We start from the raw sequence: 16,867 nt of genomic DNA on the forward strand, positions 1-16,867 counted from the left end.
CAAGGTGCAAATAAAGTTATGTGGAATGTATGTGTAATTCTGCTCAGAAAATTAGTTTGGATTTCTACACGGAACAAAATGAATGTTTTTATTTTTTATTTTCCTTCCAAATGGAAGGAGGAAAATGTTCTATTTCCATCACTGAAAATTTGGGAAACTATTCTCTTTTTTTTAAGAGATTACCATTTGAATTGGTAAACTGAGTAAAACAGATTGCCCTCCCCAATGTGGGTGAGTACCATCCAATCGCCTGAATAGTACAAAAAGGCTGACCCTTCATCGATTGAGTAAGCAGGAACTCCTCCTGCCTGACTGCTTGAGCTGGGATATCAGTCTTTTCCTGCCTTTAAACTTGAACTGAAACATTAGCTCTTCTTGGTCTCAAGGCTGCGAGCTTTTGGACTAGAACTACATTAACAGCTTTCCTGGGTCCCTAGAGTTTGCTGACTGGAGATCTTGGGACTTCTCAACCTCTATAACTTTATGAGCCAATTTCATATATTTAGATATATATGTGTGTGTGTACATATATATATGCTATAGATATAGATATATAGATTTCCTATTGGTTCTGTTTCTCTGGAGAACCCTGACTAATATACTCCTCAAGTGGGCTACTAGCAGTGAAAGTTGGACAGGACCATTCTTTAGTTCCCAGACCCAAGTACTCTACCTGTTGGGGATAGAGAACCATAAGCACCATATAATTGTCATTGGTTTAAGGAATGTACTTTATCCAAATAATGTCACTTCAATGGATGAAGTGGCAAGCTAGCATTATGTGGACACCACTTGAACCATTCATAAACCCAGTTTGGGGTTTTTCTTTGTCTGTTGGTCTTAGGTAACCTCACTTTTGCATGAGGCCACAGGTGTGAGCTGTGGTAGTGTCAGCCAGTCAGTGGTAGTTGACATGGGGTCTAGGTCATCTATTTATGATGCTTACTTGTGTGCTCTTGACCTGCTTGAGCCCCAACTCGGTTGTACCTGATTTTGGATGGGCTCCTCTGAGCCCACCTGCCCTTATGACTTGATGAATCTGTCAGAATACTGCTCATAATGGGAACAACTCCAGTTGTAGTCATTGATGTCCTATGGATAAATGCTCCAACTTTAACAAGACTTAGTAGCTGTATATATATATATACCATTCAAAAATGAAAACAAAAACAGAACACAAAAACTAGCTACTGTTTTTTGAATGGTATTTATATATGTGTGTGTGTGTGTATACATATATATATAGTTCTCTGTTATTAAGTGGCAAATTATCTACTGGGATGTCTCTGGGTACTCATATGCTATTGGGAAAATAGAATAGTTTGGTCAGAGCCCTTGCCTTGGGTCCAGTTGGGTGTGGTTTTAGCACATCTTTTGTAAGCAAATTGTGTGTGTGTGGAGTTAGTGTGCATGTGTGCCAATGTATCTTTTTAGTTTTATTGCTATTCTTGTGTTCTTGAGAGAGAGGGAGAGGGAGAGAGAGAGTTTCAGTGAAGCAGGCAGGCGGGCGTCTGCCTCGGGTGTCTGCCTGGCACAGCCATGCTTTCCAACCTATGGCTCCAAGGACCTTTTTGGCCGGTTACCTAGCTCATAGACCTGCATGTAAGGGGTCTGGTGATCCAGCCTGCATGAAGGGGTCTGGTGACCCAGCCTGGTGTATGAAGGGTTTGTGACCCAGTCTGTGAATGGGCTTAAGGGATCTGGGAGCTCCAGACCAAGCACTAGCTCAACAATCGGCCCAGTTGGTGCAGGATTACCAGTAGGTAAAAGAGCACAACAACTGGTGTGGTCACCTAGCTTTACAATTGACATCATGAACAGGATTAAGAGCACTACAATTGGTGACGACAGGATTTCAGACATCAGCCTTAGCAGAGCAACACATGCCAATTAAAAATTGTTAGTGGGTAAGGACCGGCCCGTGGCTCACTCGGGAGAGTGCGGTGCTGATAACACCAAGGCCCCGGGTTCGGATCCTATATAGGGATGGCCGGTTCGCTCACTGGCTGAGCGTGGTGCTGACAACACCAAGTCAAGGGTTAAGATCCCCTTACCGGTCATCTTTTTTAAAAAAAAAAAAAAATTGTTAGTGGGTAAATGAACAACCACAGTTTGATAAGGGCACAGTAACCAGGGTCATCCTACCAGGCAAGTCATCAAGACCAAGTGAAGTGCAAGAATGAGAAAAATCTAAAATGGGTGATAGAGGAAAAAGATGATGAGTACTTATTAATATGGATGAATCTCTAAATAATTATAAGTGAAATAAGCCAGTCCAAGAAGAAAGAAGAATATATACTGTAGGATTTCATTTATATAAAATTCTAGAAAATGCAAATCAATCTTTAGTGACAAAAAGCAGATCAGTTGTTGGCTGGAGATAGGGAAGGAGGTGGAGTGAGGAGTTGGGAGGGAGGAGGAAGCATTACAAAGGGACATAAGGAAATATTTTAGGGTGAGGGATATGTTCATTATCTTGATTATGGTGATGACTGATGTATGTATACATACGCCAAAACCTGTCAAATTCTATGCTTTAAATATGTGCAGTTTATTGTATGTCAATTATATCCCATTGAAGCTGTTTTTAAAAAACTCATCAAGTTGTACACATTAAATATGTGTAGTTTATTGTATGTAAATTATACCTCAATAAAGGTATAAAAAACAAATTATAGACCTAAGACCAATTGTAGCAACAGGGGCTATAGATCATTCCACTAACCCTCCTCTTGTGAATTTCCCCAGGAATTATGACCACAGAATCTTGGAGAAGTTGTGCCTGGAGGGAGTGAACTTAATGTGAGAAGCAAACAGATCTGTGTTGTGCAATTGGTTAACTGGGATAGATGTTGCTTTGCTACCCCACCCAAAACCCCCCTACTGGGCCAGTGGTACCCTTCCCCAGTTGCTCTGGGTGTTGATTGCCAATGGCTCACAGGTGCGTCCTTTCTATAGCAAATTGTTTTTAGCTGGTGAGAGCCAATCTTGTGCAGAATTTATGTGCTCCCACCCCCTCCAGGTGGCCCACAGCCCTTAAATGAGTGATAGAGATATGAAAGGCTGGCCCTTTGCCTCAAGGGAGAACTACTCTGTGGTGTGGTTTAAGCTGCAGAGCCAACTATCTAAAGGTAGACCTTGCCTGAGGCCACATCCCTTCTTGATCTTTTCCTCTTCCCTATTCTACTTCACTCACTCTCTTATAGGCATTTCCTGAGAAGCCTTCTCTATCAATCATGTGCTTCCAAATTCCTATCTCAGGCTTTGGTTCTTGGGAAGCTAACCTAAGAAAGCCCTTGTACAAACTGGCCACTCTGTGCTGAGACCCAGCACCAAGAAGCTACTTCGTGACTTTCCTTGCTGGTTTATATGTTCTAAATGCTATCTTGGCCCATGTCCTTCCTGCTCATATGTTGTCTCTTGGGTTTATCCTTTACATGTACCCAAAGCCTGTCTGGAACCAGGTTCCTGCCTTTTCCCTTCCAGCACAATGATACAAACCAATCCTTCTCTATATCCTAATGCTCAACTTCCATCCATCATTAAGTTGTCATGAATCACCTTGTGAACTGCCTTGAATAAACTCCTGATTGGAGCTCATTGTGACTGGACCTCATTACTCCATGAATCTTAGTAAATACCTTCTAACTGATTAATTGCAATAGGGACCTGAAGTACACACCCAAATAATGTATTGATAAGAAAACTATTAAAATTTTGATAACAAACGACTTTATTAACTAAATTTCAAAATTAAGTTGAAAGCTTAATTTTGCTTACCTTTCCTGTGTGACCCAATTGATGACTAAATCTAGCCGTTTTTCAGATAATCCACATTTGATTCCCTCCAGGGTTAGATCTGCCTTAACAGGATGTCTAAAAGCATGACTTGTACTAAAGACAGCCTCAAAAAATAACAGTAATGGAAGAGGCTCTCCTCTAATTTTTCCAACAGCTACAGAAAGAAAAAAAGTTTCTGAGTTAAATAATTTAATAAATAGTTTGTTCTTTCTTATTTCATATTACTATTTTCATCTCTTCGCATTTTCTAAAACTTTAACAATTTAATAACATTTTAATTTCCAACTAATGCTTATAGAGTAAGCTTTATATTTTGGATAATGACTAAATATAACTAAATAAGATAGAGGCAGAGATTAAAGTGATTTGTCTGCAAGTCAAGGAATGCCAAAAATTGATGATGGCCACCAGAAGCTAGGAGGGAGGCATGGAACTGAATCTCCCCTTGAGCCCCTGAAGGAACCAACCCTACTGACATCTTGATTTCAGATTTCCAACCTCCAGACTGTGAGAGAACAAATTTCTTTTCTTTTAAGCCCCAGGATTCTCCTGTTAATGGTGCAAATCTGCCATGACCAAAGAAAAACTATGATATAAACAGAGAAAACAAAAGATGTAATTGCAGACACAAAGAGGATAAAATTCCTGATGCAAACTATTCTGCTTTATGACCAATTAAATGAGACAAACATAAAGCCGGACGTTCAGAGGTACATATTTAGTCTGACATATGCTAACTTTGAAAATAATTCAATGAGAATGACAAATTAGGATCTTGAAATTTACATGTAGGCTCAGCCAATGACCAAGTATAGTATTTCAATTCCAAATTAGCTATAATTCATGACTACCATTTATTTTTTATTTATACTGTATATACATCCAATACTTGAACTTTCAGCAAAGGGAGAAAGTTTGAGTTCTTACATAATCCATCAGATTATTTTCCTTTTGTGAACAGAAAATAAATTTACTTTCCATATCTTATTTCCCAGATTTTTATTTTACTCTCCTCCTCAAAGTCAAGTGAGGGAAATTTGAAGAGAACAGCTGGACATGGGTGTCTTAGAATTTAGAGACCAAAAAGATCAGTGCCTGATATTTGCCTGGGAAGTTTAAAGCTGAGAGACCAGAGGGAGGAGAGTTAAAGTAGGAACAAATTCTACTTCCACAAGGTTGCATGTTCCTCAAGGGTAAAGGAGACTCCATGGAAGGTAAATGGGCTGGAGTTGTCTTGAAAATGCCCTCCCAAAGAGGTCTGCATGCAGGACCACCTGAGAGAGTCTTTGGGGGTACACTCTACCAGAAGTAGTAGCTGAAGAGGAGTCATAAGCAACCAGCTAAAGCAATACCTACTGAATCAATAAAAGATACAGTGGGAAGTCCCCAGTAAGGAAAGGCTCTAAAAAGCAAAGTCTAAAGCAGTCAACTAGAGCCAACACTGGGCATGTGCCACACTCAGGAAGCCCAAGGCCCGATTACCACTACATAGTTGAGTAGGACCTTTACTGTCCTTCACATAGCCCTACCCTAAAGCTGCCTAGTAATGAGAAGGGAGATAGGGGTGAGTGGAAGAGCAAAGAAGCAAACATGTCTCCTTACCCCCAGTAGGTTCTAGAGATGAACCAGACTCTAATCAGAGAAAGGGGAGTAATTTTTATGTTAATATCTAAAAGTGACTGAAAAAAAGCTATGTGATATTACCAAGATATTTTCCAGTAACAGAGATAGGAAAGTCAACATAGCCCTCTTAAAGGGCAATGGTGAGAAAGAATAAAGTTATATTTTGCTTTGCACTCTAATAAGTCTAGCTTGTTTGATGATCCAATTTCATAATACTGAAGCTTAGTAAAACCAGGTATGAAATAAAAAATTGATTCTGATTGAGGTTCTTTATTAGTCCGTTTTTGTTGCTTATAACAAAATACTTGAAACTTGGTAATTTATAAAGAAAAATGACATTTATTGCTTACAGTTTCTGAGGCTGGGAAGTCCAAAGTCCATCTGTTGGTGGTGACAGTGACTGAAGGGTCTCACATTGCAAGATGGTGGAAGCAGAGAGAGCAGAGAGAGAGCAAGACGGATTCTCCTCTTCTTTAAAAGCCCTCAGAACCACACCCCTGACCACCATTTTTAATCCATTCACTACTGCACAGTCCTACAATCCAATCACCTCTTCAAGGCTCCACCTTTCAATTACCATAATAGGATTTCCCACCCTCTTAACAGTCACAGTGGGGGCCAAGGTTCTAATACAAAAATCTTGGGGGACATAGTTCAAGTTTCAGTGACTTTTGGGGGGACATAATTCAATCCACTATAGGCTTTGTTAATTAAACGTATGGAAATTCACACAGAGAATATATAATAACTATTTTTGATTGTTTGCAGGCTTTTCAACTTCTCAATTCTCAATTATATGTTGTAAATAAAATTAATTCTGAAAAAATAGCATGTTGCTGAAACCTCCAAAGCTTGGATTGTGCTTTGTGATTATCAACTGATCTTATACAATGACCCTAAAAGGTGGGGATCACTAACATTTCTATTTTTCAAATAATAAAATTGAGGTTCAAGGAGATTATGTAGCTTGTCCAAATAAACACAATGTAAGTCTGTGGTAAAGAAAAAACTGAAATAGATATCACGCCTCCTATCCAACATTTTATACCATTATATCTCCTTCATGTTTCATGATAAATTAAATATTTATACACACACATAGATGACGGCAAAGATAAGAGATTTCTTACACTTACTGTAGATTAATATACAATTTGATAGAGGACAATTCAATCAGACTTCTAGGTAAAAGATGATAGATTGAACACACACATTCACTTTCAGTTCATTAAAATCATTAAAATGGCAGTAAAAGGATTTCACAAGAACAAATTTAAAAGGAGATTACAACAAAATTTTGGAAGCTAGGAAATGGATAGAGAGTGGAACCTGGCATAGTAGATCCTAAAAAGTTTGATTCCTAAATTACCAGTAAGAAAAACCAAGAAGAAGCAACCCAGTTCATACCACAGGACTGAGAAAGTCTCAGGAATTGCCACCACCAGGGACCTCTGGAATGAAATAAGGCTAAAACTAGGAATCTTTGTTGAAAGGCTGTTTAAAAAGCCATCCTTCACCCAGTCAGATGACACCCGCTTTCACTACTTAGACAAAACTGAGGCTCATTCTCTGAAAAAGATAAAATAAATGCTGTCTACATGAAGACAACAGGTACAGTGGATGGCAGGAGCACCAAACTATTAATAACTCTTTTCTGAGTTTCCAGAGAACTTTATTCATAGCACATTATATGTAAGCTCCATGAGGGCAAGAGTTTCTGTAGGTTTTATTCTCTGCTACAACCCCAGCACCTACCGCGATGCCTGGCACATATCAGAAACCCAATCAATATTGTTGAATGAATGAATGAATGAATGAATGAATGAATGAATGAAGTGATTCCACTTTTTTCTATCTCTTTCTCTTTCTTCCCAATTAGTCCTTTATCTCACTGAAAGCAAGGATTTGGTTTTACTAGTCTTTGTATCTCAGTGCCTAGATCATTATAGTTTAATCTACAGTTAAAAAAAGACTCACTCTACTTACAGAAATTTTCTGGAAACGTTACAAAGATGTACTGCTGTAAAAATTATCTTATTAGAATCTCTGTTCCTACCAATGCTATCATCCTTGAGTTTTAATATGTCCTAAAAATTAGGTTTTATATAGCCTTTTATTTATTTATTTGTTTGTTTGTTTATTTATTTATTTATTTTTTAAAAAGATGACCGGTAAGGGGATCTTAACCCTTGACTTGGCATTGTCAGCACCACGCTCACCCAAGTGAGCCACAGGCTGGCCCTTATATAGGCTTTTAAAAACAAAAAGGAACTTGTCTAAAAGTGTAACTATTTTAAGATATAAATAATTTTAAGCAACCCTAAGTCATCAAATCTGAGATAGAAAGAACTTTAAGGATCTAACTAGGATTCTGGTAACATTACAGTGTGGCTTTTATTGACTATTGTCCTATGTACACCTTTCCATCTCCCTAGATGAAATAAAACCACCTATATCAACATGGGTATGGAGTCTGAATTTCAGTCATATATGTGGTTCAGGAAGCCAAGGCCAAGAAATTAACAATGTTTAGGGCCGTTGAAACATTAAAGACCTGGAAGAAACAAATATAAAGCCTCTCTGTAGGATACATAGTAATCCCACAGTGGGAGGACAATTAACTTAAGCTCACAATAAAAAGAATTACCAATCACAGGAACCAAAGCACATCCATGAACAAGAGTTAGGAAACCCAACAATCTGGAGAACTTGCACCTCAGAACTAGAAACAGCAGACTATAAAAGAGAATATAAAATATATATGCTTAAAATTATTAGAAAGATAAAGAAAGAAATGGAAGCCATAGTGAAAGAGGAACACATGAAAAAAGAACAAGCAGATTTGAAATTTTCAAAAAACAAAAACTATGATTATTGAGGTAGCACTACAGATCAGTGGACAGCCTTTATGTAAATGATATTAGAACAAGGTAACCTTGTGTAAAAAAAATAAAATTGGATCCCTGTATCATTCTGGACACAAAAATAAATTTCTGGTAGCTTAAAAACCTAAATATAAACAGCAAAAGTATAAGGTTTTCAGAAGATAAAAAAAAAAAAAAAAAACTTGGGGAAGGAAAGGATTTTTACATAAGACATAAAAATAATTAGCCACAAAATGAAAAGACTGATAAAGTAAACTGCATTAAAATTAAGAACTTCTGTTCATCTTAAGATATTATAACGAGAAAATATGTCTGCAACTCATTTTAATTTATTTTATTTATTTATTTATTTTTTTTTAAAAGATGACCGGTAAGGGGATCTTAACCCTTGACTTGGTGTTGTCAGCACCACGCTCAGCCAGTGAGCGAACCGGCCATCCGTATATGGGATCCGAACCCCGGGGCCTTGGTGTTATCAGCACCGCACTCTCCCGAGTGAGCCATGGGCCGGCCCCCTCATTTTAATTTAAAAAGCACTAATATATAAATAACTCTTAAAAATCATTAAGAAAAATATAAACAATCTAATAGTAAAATGGCCAAAAAACCTAAAGAAGTACTTCACAAAACAGGAAGTCCAAACAGAAAAAAATATATATGAAAAGATACTCAATTTCATTAGTAATCAGGCAGATTCATATTAAAGTCATAGTAAGACCATTTAATCACAAGAATGTCAAACATTTAAAGGTCACTACCAAGAATTAGTAAGAACATGGATCAACAGGAAATCTCATACATTACCAGTGGAAGGTAAATTGGTACAACCACTTCAGAAAAATGTTCGGTATTACCTAAAAAGTTGAAGATATGCATACCTTATGACTCAGAAAGTTCAGTCTTAGGTAAATATCCCAGAGAAATTCTTACACAGGTGCACCAGGATACACATTCATAGCAAAATTGTTTATACTAGCCCCAAACTAGAAACTATCCAAATGTCCATCAACAGTAGAACAGTAGAACATTGTGGATATTTCATTCTCTAAGATTTAAAATAAACCACAACTATAATCAATTTCACAAATGATGTTGAGTGAAAAAAATGATACATAAAACAAAACATACAGTGTAATTCAAAAATACATACAGTATAATTTAATTTACATTCAAAGGGAGTAGATTATACAAGATTGTGAATTTCAGGAGGCAAAGATTAATGGGGGCCATATTAGAAGTTGTTAATTACAGTAAATATAAAAGACATATTTTTGTTCTCATAATTTCTTTAAAAGACAATTGAATATTTAAAGCAAAAAAAAGTAACAATATATATGATAATAGCAAATAAGAAGAAAGCTGGTGGTTAGGTTCATACATTACATATGAAGTAGTAGAATGTTAATTCCAGGTAGACTCTGGCAAGGGTGAATATCATAATAACTAAAACAATAATACAAAGAGGTTTAGCTAAAAACCCAAGATAGGAGAAAAGAGAGAATTCTAAAAACCACTCAACACAATATAAGATGGGAAAGAAGAAACAAAGGACCAAAGAACTGATGGAAATAATCAAGAAAAATATAGCAAAATGGTAGCTTTAAGCCTAAAAATTATATTAAATAATAAATGGATTAAACATTCCAACTAAAATACAAAGGTTGGCTTTTGCTTCCATCCAAGATGAGGCAACAGGGATCAGATTTATCTCCTGCCTGAAACAACTATGAAACCAGATAAAAATATATTAAATAACAAGCTTTCAAGGCATTGGACATCAGGTAGCAAAGGACAGTAATCTCTGAGAGCTGCGGAAAAAACAAGCTGAACCCACTAATAGCCTTAGTTTTCATGAAGAGAGTCTCCAGTCAGAGTCTGTGTCATAGAGAACATGAAGCTGGAAGTATGGTGAGGCCAAGGCAGACAAAGATCACAGGGCAGGCAGAGCAACAGAAAAGAGAGAGCTGGGCTGGACTGTGGCTCACTTGGGAGACTGTGGTGCTGATAACACCAAGGCCATAGGTTCGGATCCCATATAGGGATGGCTGATTAGCTCACTGGGTGAGCATGGTGCTGACAACACCAAGTCAACACCTTACTGGTCATCTTTTAAAAAAAAAAAAAAAGAGAGAGAGAGAGCTGCAAATTCAGAGATTTTCAAGAATGACCCCACATGTCATTCGCCAAATATTGATTAACACATACAAGTGAGAAAACTACCTAAGGCCAGGGAAAGAACTATCCAGAATTATAGGGAATAATCCCTAGGGCTCACAAAGGTCTGGGAATAGCTCTTGTCCACCAGAGTGGAAATCGTTATAATCTTTGGGTATCAGGTAGAATATTCAGAAGAGTTTTACCTCAAACAAAACACTACTCTGGTCCTGCCCAACAAAACTTGAAAATAAGCTCCAGAAGGATCAAACTGTTTCCAAGAAACTTACCTAGATACCAGAACAAAGGTCGAGAATAATTTACAAATACAAGAATATTCAGCAATCACGAAGGTAAAATTCTTAATGTCTGACATTCAGTCAAAAATTATTAAACTTGCAGGCGGGCCCATGGCTCACTTGGGAGAGTGTGGTGCTGATAACAGCAAGGCCATGGGTTCAGATCCCAATATAGGGATGGCCTGTTAGCTCACTTTATAGGGTGTGGTGCTGACAACACCAAGTCAAGGGTTAAGATCCCCTTACTGGTCATCTTTTTAGAAAAAAAAAAAGTATTAAACTTGCAAAGAAGAAGGAAATTATGAATCATAGTGAGAAAAAATTTAATAAATCAAGAAATGATATAAATGATAGAATTGGTAGAAAAGGATATTAAAACAACTATTATAACTGTATTATTCCATATGTGCAGGGCAGAGGAAAGATTTAATATATTAATTAAAAATACAGAAGATATAAAAGAAACTCAAATCAAACTTCCAGAAATAAAAACTACAATGTCTGAAGTGAAAAATACACAGGATAGGATTAATAGCAGATTAGATATTGCAGATGATTAGTGAACTTGAAGACAGCAATAAATTATACAAAATGAAAGAAAGATTGGAAACTGGACTAAGAATCAATGAGCTACGGGATAACTTCCACCATGTAATTCACCTCTGAAAGGGGAGGGAGGAGAAGGGAGGCAGGAACAGAAAAATATTTGAAAAATAATGGTTGAATATTTTTCATATTTGAGGGAAACCATAAACATACAAATCCAAGAACCTCAATGGACTCCAAGCATAAGAAACAGGATTTAAAAAGCTATACTAAGGCTCTCATAATCAAATTGCTAAAAACCAGTGATAATGAGAAAATGTTAAAAGTAGTTATAGAAAAAAGATACATTATGTACAGAGGAACAAAGATAAACATGACAGAATACTTCTCATCAGAAACAGTGCAAACCAGAAGACAGTGAGAAAAGATCTTTAAAGTGCTGAAAGTACAAAAAGGCTACCTAGAATTCTATACCCAGAAAAATATCTTTCAAAAATGGAAGTGAAACACAGAAAGAATGTAAAAAGCTGAAAATTTGCCACCAGCAGATCTGCACTATTAAGAAATGCTAAGGGTAGTCCTTCAAGCAGAAGGAAAATGATATCAGATGGAAATATGGATTTACATGAAGAAATAAAGACCAAAAATGGTATATCCTATGAATATAAGTATTTAGAAGTATATGTTTTTATACTGTGTATCAAGTGGTATGATATCACTTGAGGACAGAATGAGATAATTTAAAGATATAATCTATAAACCCTAAAGCAACAACCAAAATAAGACCATGAAGAGTTATAGCTCATAAATCAACAAAGGAGAAAAATGAAATAATAAAGAATATTCAATTAACCCAAAAGAAGTCAGAGAAAAAGAAAAAAGGTAATAAAACAGAGATGAGAAAAATGGGGAAAAAAACACAACTATGTCAACAATAACGTTAAGTGTAAAGAATCTAAACACCCCAGTTAAAAGGCAAAGTTTGTCAGATTGTATTAAAAAATAGGATCCAATTATATGTTGTTTAGAAGAAAATGACTTTAAATACCAAGACACAAATAGATTAAAAGTAAACTGATAGAAAAAGATATACCATGTGCTATGGAATAAATGTGTCCCCCAAAAGTTCACATACTGGAAATTTGGTCTCCATTGTAACAGTGTTAAGAAGGTGGGAAATTCAATTATGATATTTGAAAGGTGGGGTCTTTAAGAGGTAATTAGATTGTGAGGATTATGCTGTGGTGAATGGACCAATCCATTCATAGAGTAATGGGTGTGTTTCTGATGGCGTTACAAGGAGGACAAGTGAGAAGGTTAGCTTTCTCTTGCTCATACCATTCTCTCGCCATATGATACCCTGAGTTGCTATAGAGTCACCACTCAGAAAAAGGCCAGATGTGTTCACTGGATTTCTCAGCCTGTGAAACTATAAGAAATAAATCCCATTTCTTTATAAGTTACCCAGTTTCAGGTATTCTGTTATAAAAAATAGACTAATACACTAAGCTAATACTAATTAAAAGAAAGATGGATCACACTTCTGACTTCAAAATTTACTAAAAAGCTACAGTAATCAAGATAGTACAGTACTGGCATAGAATGGACCTGTAGAGCTATGGAATAGAATTAAGAGTCCAAAAATAAACTCTAAACATTTATGGTCAACTGATTTTTGACAAAAGACCCAAAATAATTCAATGGTTAAAGAAAAGTCTTTTCAACAAATGTTGATAAGAAAACTGATATCTGTAAGCAAATGTAATTGGATCCCTATCTCATACCATACACAAAAATTAACTCAAAGTAGAGCAAAGTAAGCAAAGATGTCTTAGCTACAACACCAAATGCACAACCATGAAAGTGAAGATTGGTAAGCTGGACTTAATCAAAATCTAAAAAAACACCATGACTTCAAAAAACACCATGAAGAAAGTGAAAAGACAGCCCCAAAACTGGAAGAAAATATTTGCAAATCATCTACATGATAAAGGATTTTTATCCAGAATATTTAAAGAACTCTTGCAACTCAATAATAAAAACACAAGTAACACAATTTAAAAATGGGCAAACAGAGACATTTCTCCAAAGAAGATACACAAATGGCCAAGAGGCACATGAAAAGAGGTTCAATGTTGTTAATCATTAGGGACATGCAAATCAAAACCACAATGAGATAGCACTTTACATGCATCAAAAAGGCCATAATCAAAAGACAGACAATAACTGTTCATAAAGATGTGGAGAAATTGGAACTCTTATACATTGCTGGTAGAAATGGAAAACGGTGCAGCCAAACAGTTGAGCAGTTCCTCAAAGTGTTAGCACACAGTTACCATATAACACAGTAATTTCACTCCTAGGTATCTAAACAAGAGAAATAAAAACATATGTCCACCCAAAAATCTGTACACAAATGTTCATAGTCGCATTATTCGTAATAGCCAAAAAGTGGAAAAACAAAACAAAACAAATGACCATCAACTGATAAAGAAAATGTAGAATATTTATACAATGAAATATTATTTGGCCATAAAAATAATGAACTAATGATACATGCTACAGCATGAATGAACCTCAAAAACATTAGGCAAAGTGAAAAAAGCCAGTCACAAAAGACCACATATCATATGATATGATTTATATGAAAGGTCCAGAATAGGCAAATCTATACAGACAACAAATAAATTAGTGGTTGCCTAGGGTTTGGAGAGGGGGCAGAAAGTAGAGAATGAAGAGTTAATGGGTACAAGGTTTATTTTTGGAATGATTAAAATGTTCTAAGATTAGCTTATGGTGATGGTTGCACACTCTGTAATTACAGTAAAATAACCAAATTTTGTGGAGTTTCCCCCAGAAAGGCAATACATTATGCTATCAGGCTAAAGGACAAAAATAATATGATCATCTCAATAAAAGCAGAAAAAGAATTTGACAAATCTAACATCCATTTCTGATCAAAATTCACACTAACCATGAATACAAGGGAATTCAATCAACCTCATAGAGGGAAGCTATGAAAAACCTAGAACTAATATCATACATAATGATGAAAAACTAAATGCTTTATCCCTAAGGTTAGGAACAAGTGCAATAAAGCAAAAAAATAGGCATTCAGATCGGAAAGAGAGAAGAAGAACTATCCTTATTAGCAGATGACATGATCATCTAGGTAGGTGTGTGTGTGGCTGGCCGGTATGGGGATCTGAACCCATGAACTTGGTGTTATAAGGCTGCACTCTAACCAACTGAGCTAACTGGCCAGCTGATGGGGTTTGGACATGTTGTCCCCTCCAAAACTCATGTGGAAATTTGAAATCCAATGTGGCAGTGTTGGAAACTGATTGAGTCATGGGGGCAGATCCCTCATGAATGGATTAATGCTCTCCCTGGGGGAAGAGGGGTAGTGAGTGAGTTCTCGCTCTGTTAGTTCCCATGAGACCTGATTGTTTAAAGGACCCTGGCACCTCTCCTCTCTCTCTCTCTCTTGCTTCCTCTCGCCATGTGACCTGCTTGTACTCGCCGGCTGCCTGCCACTTTCTGCCATGAGTAGAAGCAGCCTGAGGCCCGTGCCAGATGCAGTGGTCCCAGAATTGTAAGCCAAATAAACCTCTGTTCTTTATAAATTACCCAGTCTCAGGTATTTTGTTATAACAACACAAAATGGACTAAAACACAAGGTAGAAAGTTCTAAGAAAGCCACAATAAAAGTACTAGAACTAAAAAATGAGTTTAGCAAGGTTGCAGGATACAGGACCAATATGCAAAAGTCAATTATATTTCTTTTTTAAAATCTTTTAAAAAAAATAAAAACTGTATATATTTAAGCTGAATTGTATTTCTATATACTAGCAACAAACAATTTAGGAAATTGAAATAAAAGTTACAATAGCATAAAAAATATGAATCACTTAGGGATAAATCTGGCAAAAGATGTACAGACCTGAATACTGAAAACTACAAAGTATTGCTGAAAGAAAATTTAAAGGACCTAAATAAATGAAGAGATATGCAATATTCATGGGTTCATTGGGTCAGAAGATCCAGTATTGCCCAGTGTCTACTAGTCCCCAAATGATCTATAGAGTCAATGTAATCCCAAACCCAGCAAGCCTTTTTGTAGAAGTTGAAAAGATGAGTCTAAAAATGTATAGAGAAATATGAAAGACCTAGAGTATCTAGACCAAATTTGATAAAGAACAGAGTATGAACACTATCTGATTTCAAGACTTTTTTTTTTTTTTTAAAGATGACCGGTAAGGGGATCTTAACCCTTGACTTGGTGTTGTCAGCACCATGCTCACCCAGTGAGCAAACCGGCCATCCCTATATGGGATCCGAACCCGTGGCCTTGGTGTTATCAGCACCGCACTCTCCCAAGTGAGCCACAGGCCGGCCCCGTTCAAGACTTATTATAAAGCTATAGTGATCAAGATAGTGTGGTATTCATGTCAAGATAAACAAATAGACAATGAAACAGAGAAGACCCACATATATGTGGACAACTGATTTTCAACAAATGGTACAAAGACAATTCAGTGGAGAAAGTCTTTTTAATAAATTGTCCTAGAACAACTGATAGACACAGGCAAAAAAAATAAACTTTGATCTATATATATATCACACCATATATAAAAATTAATTCAAAATGGATCACAGACCTAATGTAAACCTAAAACAATAAAATTCTGAGGAAAAAAATCTTGTTGGATTTGGCACAGGTTTCTTAGGTACGACACTAAAATCACAATCTATAAAATAAAATATTCACAAATTGGACTTCAACAAAGTTAAAAACTTCTACTCTTAGAAAGATACTGTTAAGAGTTCGAATCCCCATACTGGCCAGCCACCAGAAAACAAAACAAAACAAAAACAAAATAAAATAAAATTTAAAGAAAAAGAAAGATACTGTTAAGAAAATGAAAAGACAAGCCACAGACTGGGAGAAAATATTTGCAAATCATATATTTGATGAAAAGACTTATATTCGTAAAATGGAACACTACTCACCAATAAAAAGGAATGAACTATTGATCCAACAACATGAATTTCAAAATAATTACGCTGAATGCAAGAAGTCAGTCAAAGAAAAAAAAAAAACCTACTGCATGATTCTATTTATATGAAATTTTAGAAAATGCAAAGTAATCTATGGGGACTGAAAGCAGACTAGTGATTGTCTCAGGACCAGTAGAAGAGGCTTGGGAAGAATAGGGGTGGGAGTACGGGGAAGAGAGCGATTACTGAGGGGCATGAAGGAAGTTTTGGGTGATGACCTCGTGGGTGTAGACATATGTTCAAACTTAACAAATTAGATACTTTAAATTTGTACAATTTGTTTTATGTATATCAATTTACCACAAGAAAGCTGTTATTTATTTATTTTATTTTTTGACAGCTGGCTGGTATGGGGATCTGAACTTACGATCTTGGTATTACCAGCACCATGATCTCCCAAGTGAGCTAACTGACCAGCACTAGAAAGTTGTTTTTTAAAAGGATGTGGAGGGCTGGTTGATTAACTCACTTAGTTAGAGCATGGTGCTGGTAACACCA

At 36.4% G+C, this 16,867-nt stretch overlaps 1 protein-coding gene across 5 annotated transcripts in view; it reads right to left on the reverse strand.

Annotated features, from left to right (window-relative positions):
* The window catches only part of CLHC1 (clathrin heavy chain linker domain containing 1), a 60,351-nt gene that overhangs the window by 21,588 nt on the left and 21,896 nt on the right, over positions 1–16,867 (reverse strand). For all 5 annotated transcript variants that reach the window (XM_063078812.1, XM_063078811.1, XM_063078810.1 and 2 more), the window contains one exon: positions 3,781–3,955. In XM_063078812.1, coding sequence (XP_062934882.1) covers positions 3,781–3,955 — 175 coding nt within the window. The remainder of the gene's footprint in view (positions 1–3,780; positions 3,956–16,867) is intronic.

The sequence above is a fragment of the Cynocephalus volans genome, chromosome 14, assembly GCF_027409185.1.
Source record: "Cynocephalus volans isolate mCynVol1 chromosome 14, mCynVol1.pri, whole genome shotgun sequence".
NCBI classification, from domain to species: domain Eukaryota; kingdom Metazoa; phylum Chordata; class Mammalia; order Dermoptera; family Cynocephalidae; genus Cynocephalus; species Cynocephalus volans.